The sequence below is a fragment of the Crinia signifera genome, chromosome 4 (genome assembly GCF_055691185.1).
Source record: "Crinia signifera chromosome 4, ASM5569118v1, whole genome shotgun sequence".
In the NCBI taxonomy this organism is placed as follows: domain Eukaryota; kingdom Metazoa; phylum Chordata; class Amphibia; order Anura; family Myobatrachidae; genus Crinia; species Crinia signifera.
In genome coordinates this window covers 185,301,993-185,315,351 of record NC_139220.1, presented here as the reverse complement: position 1 = coordinate 185,315,351, position 13,359 = coordinate 185,301,993, and the positions used below count along the sequence as shown (strand labels likewise).

At 45.6% G+C, this 13,359-nt stretch overlaps 1 protein-coding gene across 2 annotated transcripts in view; it reads left to right on the top strand.

Moving 5' to 3' along the window:
• The window catches only part of TCAF2 (TRPM8 channel associated factor 2), a 56,772-nt gene that overhangs the window by 19,962 nt on the left and 23,451 nt on the right, over positions 1–13,359 (top strand). Inside the window, exons 1-4 of one of the 2 annotated variants that reach the window (XM_083183181.1) lie at positions 713–780; positions 2,827–2,888; positions 6,067–7,010; positions 11,364–11,458. In XM_083183181.1, the coding sequence (XP_083039307.1) occupies positions 2,839–2,888; positions 6,067–7,010; positions 11,364–11,458 (1,089 nt within the window). In that variant the 5' untranslated portion in view covers positions 713–780; positions 2,827–2,838. Of the gene's footprint in view, positions 1–148; positions 781–2,826; positions 2,889–6,066; positions 7,011–11,363; positions 11,459–13,359 lie in introns of those variants that run through there. The other variant, XM_083183180.1, reaches the window with a different exon arrangement.

The window sequence follows — 13,359 nt, the reverse complement described above, 5'->3', positions numbered from 1 at the left end:
ATATTTGATTCTGTATACAGTATATATTTCTTAACTATAAATGTATACTCGCTTGGTTGTTCCACCTGTATGTAGTATCACCTACCTATAAGCCCCTTCATTAATCTCTGTAATAATTTCCATTTACCCACTCACTATTCTATTTTAGTTCTTTACAGAAAACATGATTGCAAATGAAGATTACCGTTCTCTTGTCCATGGTCTCCTGAGTCTGGATTTCTCTGGGAGCAGTCGGCCTTGCAAACTGCTCCTGACTGGTGATGACGCATTCCCGGTGCTTGTGAGTCCTGACAAGCATGTCCTCATTGCTGCCTCTAAGTATGGGAAGGGCCGGGTAGTGGTCATGTCCCATGAATCATATCTAGACCAACCAGAATTTATGGCTTTTCTGAAGAATGCAATATCCTGGCTGAAACCATCCTCAAATGCAGTAATTGGTGTTGATAGCAGCCTGAGTCTCCTTGCACAGACCCTCTCTACCTCTGGTCACAAGGTAGAGACAAATACTAGTCTGAAAAAAGGTATAGGAGTCCTCTGTACAGCTGGTTATGATGACAGTCAGGCAGAGGAGATTGTCTCATTTTTGAAGGCGGGCGGAGGCCTGCTTATTGGAGCCCAAGCTTGGTACTGGTCTTACAGCCACAAAGAAGATAATGTTTTGGACCATTTTCCTGGCAACAAAATCACATCTGTTGCTGGAGTGTATTTTACCAGCAGTTATGGAGAAAAAGGAAACTTCAATGTTAGTGAGAACATGCCATGGAACCCATTGTACACTGAGTAAGTAGAACAGTATTCTGTAGTTAATGTATATTCAAATACACCTTTCAATGTCCACTACATGATGAAATTATGGTAATATTTGAGTAGAAAAAAATGATACACTGTAGATTGATATTTACTTATTTGGATAAATGGAGAGATTATAGTCCTGATTCATGTTTGTAAGTGAAGTAGAAAAAAAAGGAACTTTGTCTGGACCAAACTACTGGGCCGATTCAGACCAGTTTGGTGGGGTCCGAATTTCCACCCTTCCCCGATGTTCGGGGTTTGTGTATGTGCGAATATGCGCATGTGCAAACCCCAGGAGTGAACGGGAGAGTCGTTCGCTCAAAGAGTTGAAGGAAGGGGGCAGCAGCAGGGTGTTTCCCAGTAAAAGCGCAGGGTGTTTCCCAGTAAAAGCGCTGGGTGTTCCCCTGGGAACGCAGGTGCATCACTGCCTGCTCGGGGAAAGCAGCTGATATCACATTACAGCAATCTGTGGTGGGAATAAAAGTTACAATATGTAAAAATCTGGATATATCTGGACCGTTGTCTGTAACTCTCATAGATGGTTTTCTTCTTCCTCCTCTCAAATTATCGTGGATTCAGTGTGTTGGGAAATGAAGAAAGATAACCACAGTGTGTAGGGTTGTATAATGAAGAGGAATCAATAGAGACTTCAAGGCCATAAGAGGACATACCACACTCACAATTAAATGTGTTGTAATGAACTCATAAAGGTATCATTAGGGTGTGTATTATCCTATTAGAGTTTATTTTATGGCCGTACCAAAACTTACAATTCAGAATGTAGTTTCAAACACATCTAGGTATCTTTCACTTGATTTCTCAGACAACCAGTATTCAATATATAAAAAACTTCAATACATCCATTAAAACGGGTTGGGATCATTTGGTCTATTGCATTATGGTAGAAAGTCATTTGGTCGAATCCATTAGGTCGACATGCTAAAAGGTCGACATGATTCTAGGTCGACATGGGAAAAGGTCGACATGATTCTAGGTCGAAAGGTCATTAGTTCGACAGGTCATTAGTTCGACAAGGTCATTAGTTCGACATTGTCTATGTCGACATTCACAAGGTCGACATGGGGTTTTTCACTGTTTTTTTACCTGAATGTCAACACAGTCGACATGGACACAGTTTAAAGTGCACTGCATCCCCTCGCATCGCTCGCTGCGCTCGCAATGCGTCGGGCACGGTGCCTCGCTACGCTCGGCACACTATTTTATTCTCCCACCACGCCCTAGTGGATGGTAGGGCATGAAATACCGCCTGTCGGCACATGTTGGCTCAAAAAACAGTGAAAAACTCCATGTCGACCTTGTGAATGTCGACATAGACAATGTCGAACTAATGACCTTGTCGAACTAATGACCTGTCGAACTAATGACCTTTCGAACTAGAATCATGTCGACCTTTTCCCATGTCGACCTAGAGTCATGTCGACCTTTTAGCATGTCGACCTAATGGATTCGACCTAATGACTTTCTACCATAATGCAGTAGACCAAATGACCGCATCCCGTGTGTAGGGTTGTATAATGAAGAGGAATCAATAGAGACTTCAAGGCCATAAGAGGACATACCACACTCACAATTAAATGTGTTGTAATGAACTCATAAAGGTATCTTTAGGGTGTGTATTATCCTATTAGAGTTTATTTGATGGCCGTACCAAAACTTACAATTCAGAATGTAGTTTCAAACACATCTAGGTATCTTTCACTTGATTTCTCAGACAACCAGTATTCAATATATAAAAAACTTCAATACATCCATTAAAACATATGTATTAAAACAGGTCACATTATCAGTGACGTGCCGTGAGTTCAATGGCTGGTAAGCCCCAAACACACTAGATGACTAGGGGGTCTTTAACAATGCCCGGGAGCACACATTGTTATCGATATTGAGCGTACACACTAGATTCAAGATTTCAAGATTTTCATAAAACAACCAAGGGGCTCAAACAGAGAATGTTACCTCCTTTTACAAACAATTTAAGGAGAAGTCCATGTAACATTTTATACTCTCCTGTAGCTGCAGACGTGTATGACACAAGCAGTACAGCCAGTGTGCAGCAGGAAGCAGGGAGCAGAGAGGTGAGTGGCACTGGCGGTCTCCTATTACCCCCCCTCCACCCCCAGGAAATGACACGGCGGCCTGCCACCGCATCACACTGGGAATCACCACCCCCGCCCCAGAACGCTGCAGCGGCTTGCCGCCGCAATCACCAGCACCCCCCCTCCTGTACAGCGGTCGGGGGTCAGATGAGCACATGAGAGCCCCTCCCCCCCTGGTGCGGCACTGAGTACAGCCTAGGAGGATTGGCAGGGCAGCCACGACTGAGCTGATACCTGGCTATGAGTGGCGATTACTGTGCTGAAGTCCCAGAGGCCTGCTTGGGGAAACTGCTCCCCAGTGCCCAGGGGCTGTTTTAACTTTCCCTCTGTGTGATTAAGCCTATGAGGCACCCAAGGCACTTAAGACAGAGGTCATCATGCCAGCACCGGACCCCTTTCTGGGCCTACTCCCCATGTGCAGGATATATATATATATATATATATATACACATACCAACAGCTTGAATCCCAATTGGGCTTACTTGCGTGTGGCCGGGGAAGGAGTGGGGTATCAGGTTTAGGCACCAGTGGGGGGGACTTGCGGAGCCACTGATAAGATTCTCTTTATTGGGATGCTGACCCCTGACATTCTGACCTCTATTTCCCCCCCCAGATCAAGTCATTACATCAACTCTTCATATATTGAAGATCACCCCTAACCCCCATCCCCAAACCTTGAATTTTTAATGTTTCCCACTCACCCCCACCCTATATATATATATATATATATATATATATATATATATACTGCATATATAAAATAATTAGCTTTTCCCACTCCCTCCTTTTAAAATATAATTAATGATTCCCCTCAATAAACTGACCGCTCCTACTAGTTATCACCGGCGCCTGTAGCAGCAGTACAGGAGCAGGCAGTACCGTGGTTACAGCCACAGGTGCATGCCCTGTCGGGACAAGTCTACTCTTCAGCCCTGAATGCAGGGGGTGCCCAGTGTCCAGCGTTATCCTTAAAAGTGGGTTTGCTGGTGTACGACAGAGTCCACAGGCAGTGGCCTGAGAGCAGGATGATCTTTGCCAGCACCAGACAGGGTTCTGGAGCTGGGGTTGCTGGGGCTCAGCGGTTTCTTGGGAGTGGGGTTGCTGGCACACAACAGGGTCCTAGGATGCACTGTGCAGCCATGTCACATGTAGCTGCGTACCTGTTGTAAGTGTCGGTCCTGAGTGGAGGTCTGGCATGCCAGCTGTAGTTGGGTGACGGGGAAATTCAACTTTCCTCCCAGGGAAGAATGGGAGTGGGTAAGTGGCTGCAGAATGTTCCTTGGTGGCTGGATCCTGCAGGGCCATCTGATGCCCAGTCATATCTGCCTCAGTGACAGGGGCATGCTTTCCTATAGGCATAACGCACCTCCCTGTCACTGAGGCACTGCTATAGGTGCCGCTTTTACAGCTTTTCAAAGGGGCTTTTACAGCCAGGTGCTCAGCCCTGACCCCTACCCATCCCCTCTTTCTGGATCTTTAACATTGAGAGCCGGAGGCACCGCACTGACAGGGGAGGCACTGCCTCCCCTAAGTGCACGCCCCTGCACATTATATTTCCACAGAACACAAAACAAGGTAGGGTTGATGTTGAACCGAGTTAGAGAACCCCTGTAATAGGCAAATCCAGAGATGGTGGCTGCTCATCTTGACCCTCACCACATAACTGTGGATGACATACAAACACAATTTAGTTAATGTAATATTTTTTATTCTACATTCTTCAATAACAAACTTTTGGCTATGAGGTGCCGTGAAGAAAATTCCGATACTGTTGGGTGCTGTCTTTACAAAGAGTTTGGGAACCACTGCCCTAAACTCTTAAACAATTTTGTTGCTCTTTTCTGAACCTTTTCAAGTTCCAAGAAGTCTTTTTTTATGAACTAGGTGCCCAGAACTGTACATTGTATTCCAGATGAGGCTGTACCAACAATTTATACAGTGACATGATTACACACGTCTTTATTCGCCTCTATGCTCAATTTTTGCATGGTAATACCTTATTGGCCTTTGCTGCTGTTCCTTGACATTGGGCACTGCAGCTGAGTCTACTGTCGATGGGAACCCCAAAATCCTTCTCCATTAACGATTCCTCGAGATTTTACAAATTTAAATGATAAATTGCGAACATGTTTCTGGTCCCAAAATACATAACCTTACATTTATCAATATTGAACCTTATCTTCCATTTTGCTGCCCAATCCTCCAGTATATTTAAGTCACTCTGCACTTGGCGACATCCTAATCTGATTTTATCACCTCCTGAACTGATTTTATTCTAGCACACAGAACGCCTCTTTTACTGGAGAAGCGGACATTTTGCTACGCCACGTGATGTTGAAGTCACAAATAGTTTATACTGTAATCTTAAAAACTTTCATTCCAAATGTAATTTTTTTTGTTCCTCCACTTTCTGTAAGTGTAAACAATCTGAAGCAACACCTCACAGGAGCTGTTGCAAATTTTGCTAGGACATTCTCGGTGTGTTCGAAATTAATTGCTTTTGTGTGACAAAAAGCTCATAGAACATTAGTAACAGTTATAGAAGGATACAGGATACTACATATCCACATACGTATTTTTACAATATAAATAATACTTTGGTTTATATAAAAACATTGAAAGTATCTGCTTCTATTATAGTAACCCTGTATTTCTCACCCTTTCGCTGAGTAGCCCGCCCACCCACCTGGCGACTTTGCCGGGAGTCAAGTACAGGGGAATGCTCGCAAGAGGTTGGTAGTTCTCGTGAGATTCCTCTTAATCAACAGCAGCCGGAGACTGTCAGTCCTAGTCAGCAGCAGCCTCCGGTGCGTGGGACGGCTGCAGCAGGACAATTTGTAAGATACATTTTTACATATGGCCCCCGAAGGATTTTTTCCCAATACAAACGGCCCTTGGCACAAAAAAGGTTCCCCACCCCTGCCCTATAGCAATGTCCACTGATTCTCAATGACTAGGCTGTCTTTGTAATAAGACTGGGAGCAATAAGCCTTGAAAAATGATAAAACAGAGAGTGATAAATGACCAACCAATCAGCTCCTAATTTTCATTTTTCAAACACAGCCTGTAACATGGCAGTTAGAAGCTGATTTTTTACAGCTATTTCTTGTTGATTTTTTACAGTGCTGATGTTTGTAACTATGTTTTTATTTTACAGTGTGGATTTCTCAGTGGACTTAAAGCTTCTTCTAAAAGACATTACCGATCTGGACATCAGTAGTCAGAGCTTTCCCTCAGAACTTCTGCTGCATGGGCCATTGGCATTTCCAGTTGGGATCACTGATGACTATAAATGCTTTTTTGGAGCTGCCTTCTATGGCAGAGGACGTGTTGTTGTGGAGTCTCATGAACGTCTCCCGTTTAAACCTGAGCTTAAGACCTTCTCTCTGAATACTATTTCATGGCTAGACAAGGGTAGAAAGGGCATAATTGGGATTAATAAGGAACTGGGAGGTCTCTTACACATTTTGCAGAATGAAGGATTATCTTGTGTAGCATCAGATTTGGTTCCTGGACTCAGTGTATATTGCTGTACGTCATACAGTGACAGGGAGGCAGAACAAATCCAGCAGTTTGTGGCAGAGGGAGGAGGTCTGTTCATTGCTGGCCAGTCCTGGTACTGGTCCTATTCCAATCCAGATGTACTTTCTCAATATCCAGGAAATAAAATTCTCAACAAGTTTGGGATAAGCATCCTGCCAAAGAGAGTTGGAGCAGGAATTTATAAGGCTTTGGACCCTCAGGCAGCTACTGACACTTACTGTTTCCGCAGAGCAATCTGCCAACTGCTCAGTGACCTGAGAAGTGGAACAGAACTGAAACCCCCTCTAAGCTCTTGGTTATTAAAGCTCAGACAAGATGCCATATATTTTATGCAGTTGCCAGCCAGCCCTCTTGTATCACTGCTACAGCAAGAGCTGGTGCAACTTGTACAGGGATACAGGTTTCCATGCTTTCCTGAAAAGTGTGAAGTAAAAAACAGCTCAAAGGAGGCTTTCATGATGTGCCTGGCCCAAGAAGCCAGCTGCATGGATAGTTTGGATCACAATGTTGATTTTCAGAAACGCCCTGTCACAGTGCAGATTGATGCAACAAATCTGGGTATAGTATATATTAAATATATGAAGAATAATATAGAAGATGTATGAATAACAGCCTACAAGTATATTTGTAGATCACTTTGGGTCATCCAATACCACAATTACACTTATAAATACATGTATTCACTTTTGCTGTACAACAGAGAAAGCTACATGAGGCCTTGAGAAAGCTGTTAATTCAGTAAAACACATGTAGGAAAGGACTGTACGGGCCTTGAGAAAGCTGTTAATTGAGTGAAACACGTGTAGGAAAGGACTGTATTATTGAGATATGTGTTAGCATAATTTAACCTATTGCAGAACTCAGATAATAGGCATTACTGCATACCCATTAGGGTGCAAGTAGTTTGAGGAGACCAATAGGTAGCAGCATATGAGCAAACAGTCTGCACCTATTTATCAGATCATTTGCCCAGAATATTTTACTGAGCAATTCATTTGAATAGTATCATACTGCAAGTTTGGAGATGTGTGTTGTTATGTGCTAACCACTAGGTGGCAGCAAAGTATTATTGGATTATATTCAACACTTACTAATATATCCAATACTTACCATACACTTGAGAGCTGACAAGCTGCCCAGCCTCCCAGAACAAGTGGGAGACTGAGCCCTCTCGAGTAAGGAGGGAAAATTTGAGCTCCAACAAAGATAAAATTTATGCTATACCAGTAAAATACCTCAGTGTGTGGGTTCAAGCACAGTATTCATCCAATGATTGGACAGTTGTCTGTTGTTATATTTTTTTCGAATCTCCCAAATGAAAATGCCATAAGACATATAAGCCAATAAAGGCTTTATCATAAAACTGTAGTTCTGCAGAGATCGTGCGATAATTGACATAATATCTCTCAATAATACGTTACTGTGGTTTTAATACACCTCTTTATTCAATTTGAGCACAAGGGGTGACATTCTATGCTATGCGCTAAATGCGCATGTTTAATTCGCACATCACATCGCCGCAAATCGCCTATTTTGAAATCGCATTTTTCAGCCTAAATGCGCATATTTAATGTGATGCGCATTGGAGGCTGAAAAGTGCGAATAGGGGCGATTTGCAGCGAAGTGGTGCGCTGTTTTTAGTCCTGAAAATGTGCGATTTTCATGTCTGAAAATCGCACATTTGCAGGACAGCGCAAGGTTGTAAAAAAAAGAACCGAGCGCGGGGTCCCCCGCCCGAGTGTAACCAGCCCCGGGCTCACTGAGCCGGTGCTGGTGACATAAAATCAGGGTCCCCGACAAATAGGGGTCCCCTTGATTTTATGAAACCAGCACCGGGCTCAAGGTCCGGCGCTGGTTCCCAAAATATGGGGGACAAAGTGACTAGGGGTCCCCCGTATTTTAAGAACCAGCACCGGACACAACCAGCCAGCAGGGTAATGCCACAGCCGGGGGGAGACTTTTTATACAAGTCCCCCCGGCCAAAGCATTAACCCCCTGGCTGGTCAGCATGGGCAGGGGTCCTGGGGAAGTAGGGACCCCCCCAATGAAGGGGTCCCCCCCCTCCAGGACTTACCAGCCCATGCTGATAGTCCGGGGCTGTCCTCCATGCCCCTGGGCTGTGGGCATGGAGCTGATGCTTTGTGTAAAAAAAAGAATGATAACTTTTGTTTTACACTGGCGAACTATGAGTCCCAGCAAGCCTACCCCGCATGCTGGGACTTGGGGAACCCCAAGTCCCAGCATGTGGGGCATTAAAGGGCCCGCTGGCACTTGTAGTTCTGCAGTGTAAAAAATAGTGCACAAAATCACACTGACACCCTGTAAAATAAAACTTTAATACACACAAAACACACACACACTGATACTTACCTACCTTGAGCCCGTAGGTCGGTCCCTGGATCCTGGATTCTTCCTCCGGGGCTCCAGGGCAGAAGAGTCCGGTTCCGGGGCCTTGGTCCTGGTTCCGGGGCTGGTCCTGGGGTTCCGGGGCTCCTGGCGTGAAGAATCCGGGGTCCGGGATCCGTGGTAGTCCAGAGGGGTACCTAAGGAGGAGAATCCAACTCACCTGCTCCCCGGCGGCGACCTCCAGTGACAGCGCTGCTCCAGACTGGTACCCGGCTTGCAGGAGGTTGTCCGGCGCTGAGATGTTTCCTCCTCGCCGTCTCTGAACAGAATGATTTCTCGGCCAATCAGGAGCCGAGAAAGTCGGCTCCTGATTGGCCAGAAATCATTCTGAATATAGACGCCGAGGGAGTAACATCTCTGCTCTGGATGCGCTGAGATGTTACTCCCTCGGCGTCTATATTCAGAATGATTTCTGGCCAATCAGGAGCCGACTTTCTCGGCTCCTGATTGGCCGAGAAATCATTCTGTTCAGAGACGGCGAGGAGGAAACATCTCAGCGCCGGACAACCTCCTGCAAGCCGGGTACCAGTCTGGAGCAGCGCTGTCACCGGAGGTCGCCGCCGGGGAGCAGGTGAGTTGGATTCTCCTCCTTAGGTACCCCTCTGGACTACCACGGATCCCGGACCCCGGATTCTTCACGCCAGGAGCCCCGGAACCCCAGGACCAGCCCCGGAACCAGGACCAAGTCCCCGGAACCGGACTCTTCTGCCCTGGAGCCCCGGAGGAAGAATCCAGGATCCAGGGACCGACCTACGGGCTCAAGGTAGGTAAGTATCAGTGTGTGTGTGTTTTGTGTGTATTAAAGTTTTATTTTACAGGGTGTCAGTGTGATTTTGTGCACTATTTTTTACACTGCAGAACTACAAGTGCCAGCGGGCCCTTTAATGCCCCGCATGCTGGGACTTGTGGTTCCCCAAGTCCCAGCATGCGGGGTAGGCTTGCTGGGACTCATAGTTCGCCAGTGTAAAACAATAGTTATCATTCTTTTTTTTACACAAAGCATCAGCTCCATGCCCACAGCCCAGGGGCATGGAGGACAGCCCCGGACTATCAGCATGGGCTGGTAAGTCCTGGAGGGGGGAGACCCCTTCATTGGGGGGGTCCCCACTTCCCCAGGACCCCTGCCCATGCTGACCAGCCAGGGGGTTAATGCTTTGGCCGGGGGGACTTGTATAAAAAGTCTCCCCCCGGCTGTGGCATTACCCTGCTGGCTGGTTGTGTCCGGTGCTGGTTCTTAAAATACGGGGGACCCCTAGTCACTTTGTCCCCCGTATTTTGGGAACCAGCGCCGGACCTTGAGCCCGGTGCTGGTTTCATAAAATCAAGGGGACCCCTATTTGTCGGGGACCCTGATTTTATGTCACCAGCACCGGCTCAGTGAGCCCGGGGCTGGTTACACTCGGGCGGGGGACCCCGCGCTCGTTTTTTTTTTTAATTTAACCATTTGTTTTATTTTTTACAGCAGAACCCTGCACGGAACATTGCGATCTGTGCAGGGTTCTGGCTAATTCGCCTAACAGACCCAGGTCTGAAATTAGTGCGAAAATTAGTCACTTAAAAAATGCGATGTGCAAATGCGCATAGCATTAAATAAGCGACTTGTATACTTTTCTGTGCGCAAACATCTGAATGCGATAAAAATGCGAATTAATCTCGCATTTTTATTCACCAGACCTTAACGCACAAAATATGCGATTTCAGCCCCTATGCGCATCCCATTAAATCAACGATTTAATGGGAAAATGCGATATCGCCATTTTGTGGTCTAATTACCGCAAAATAACGAAAATCGCATAGCATAGAATGTCACCCATGATATGTGTAAATGTTTTGTGTGTGTCCGTGATTTTAACTTCTTTATTTCACTGTTATTTCCCTCGATATATTAAAAGGGAATTTGATACTAATTTCATTAAAAGTTAAGTTTTATTAAATTTGCATTAGTGTGCGTCCCATAGAACAGTCCCTTTTTCTCTCTACATAAAATTATTAAAGCTCAGACAAGATGCCCTATATGTTATGCAGTTGCCAGCCAGCCCTCTTGTATCACTGCTACAGCAAGAGCTGGTGCAACTTGTACAGGGATACAGGTTTCCATGCTTTCCTGAAATGTGTGAAGTAAGAAAACAGCTCAAAGGAGGCTTTCATGATGTGCCTGGCCGAAGAAGCCAGCTGCATGGATAGTTTGGATCACATTGTTCATTTTCAGAAACGCCCTGTTACAGTACAGATTCATGCAACAAATCTGGGTATAGTATATATTAAATATATGAAGAATAATGTAGAAGATGTATGAATAACAGCCTACAAGTATATTTGTAGATCACTTTGGGTCATCCAATACCACAATTACAATTATAAATACATGTATTCACTTTTGCTGTACAACTTCCCATAGAGGTCTGTCCTGGAACAGAGAAAGCTACATTGACCATCATTTTTAATGATGTTGGATGTTCAGAGTGATTATTGTAATATATGTGGTGCTTTTTATACTCTGCCCAGGTAACGATGCATGGAGAAGTACTGGACTCTACCTCCCTGCCAGGACATCAGCAGCACTTGTGTTTCCAGCTTCAGCAGTGGGGAAAGGTCTCCAGGTAAGTGTCGGAAGTGCTCTTCTGTTCTTTTGTATTACAAACTATGGCAGGCTTGCCTACCCTCCCGGAATGGCCGGGAGCCTCCCGAAAATCGTGACCTTCTCCCAGCCCCCACGGGAAGGTGGGCAAGTCTCCCTCTTTTTGGTGATAGCCCCCGCTCCCCCCTTGCCAGCAGGGCCGTCTTAACAGCAGTGTGGGCCCTTGGGCAATGCAATGCACTGGGGCCCTTACCCATTCTCCCCTCCTAGAGGCGGGAGGTGCTCTCAGCAGCAGCTTTGATGTCCCACGGGTGGAAGGGGGTGCTCTATCTTCCATTCAACATGTAGGACCTGGAGCAGTAACTTCTGCTTATTACTCCTTTACTGCACAGGTGGTGGGAGGGAGAACACTAACGTGTGGAAGGGGGCACTGAGGTGAATGAAGGGTCCCTTGTAAATGACTTCCAGGGAGGAGGGGGTGTTTTATACGCAGAGGAGGGTTGGATAATGGAGTGAGCTTAATATTCGTCATTTTCCGATGGAAGGGCAGCTTGTTTGACTGCAGATATCGCCATTATCTGAAAATAGATTTCTTAGCCTTCAATAGTTTAAAAACCTAGAGTCCCAACTTTCAGGAGGTGCTGGGAACTTGGGGATCAGAGATCAGGAGCCAGAGCAATCCATTGACAAAAATATAAAACTATACACCAGACGTTTGGAGCTGGAGCAGGGACTGGCTGCTGGAAGCCTGATATCTCTGGTTCTGGGCATGGTAGAGACAGGTTGCTAGTGTCAACAGAAAGGGGAGAGTCTCCGCTTTTGGAATATACTCTCAGACAATCTCCAAGTTATAGAGAACCTGAGAAATTTAACTAGGAATTGCAATTAACAGGTCGGATGTGGACTGTTGCTTTGAAGTTGAGTATCTCCAGTTCCCCAGGGCCGATTTTCAAAATTCTGGAATCCCTGGAAAAAGGGGATCCTCAGCTATCAGCATAGGGCCCTTATACACCTGGGGCCCCTGGGCAAGTGCCCATTAAGCCCATACGAAAAGACGGCCCTGCTTGCCAGCTGGTTTAATTACTGTAAATCGTGGGTCCGCGGTGAGGGGGTGGGGCTTAAATGATGCGATTGTGGAATTTTGCTTCATTTAAGCCCCCCTTCTCTGCACCCCGCGATTCACTGCGTTTTCTGGCATGGGGGAGGTGGGGCCAAGTGATGGCAGCTTTGCCCCGCCCCCCTGATGTGTTGCCTCTCTGGGCTTCTCCCGGAGAGGTGAAATCTAAAGTAGGCAAGTATGAACTATGGCTGTGTTTTATATGTTATGTGCACATGCACAGAGTGACGTGGCCAATACCAGTGGTCCAGGCTGGGATTTAATTGGATCTATTGATTAATGCCACATAAAGATGGTGTTACCCACTGGGTTCTAACTCTGTAATGTATCGCATTATGGAGCTTGGTACATATGAGAAATGTGGCCAAATTTCTGCCTGCATTTTCCTTTTAGAACATTCTAATCATCGTATCTGTTCCTCTTTTGGAGATTTTTAAGGCAATAAATGTTGTAAAACTCTACAATAAAAATGTTCAAAGTTCAAACTATTAAATATTGGCAAACATTCGTAGTTTTTTTTTTTATTATTACATTTGGCCTGATTCAGAGGTGGCAGGTTTTCATTTGCATACAAGACCAAGCCTGCGATCCTTGGGTATTTCAGGCTGGAGACTTGGAGGTGTCCTGAAGTGATTGTAAACAGAGTAGGTGTCATGTACATGTTATGGGAGTGTCATAGGCGTGTTTTAGTTGGAGTGCTTTGTAGCACAGCATAGGGACCTTATTATGGAGAGAGTTAAGCCCAATACACCCATGCCAATGTAGTTATAGGCCGTCGGGGCCCACTAAAAATGCAGGTCATTTGG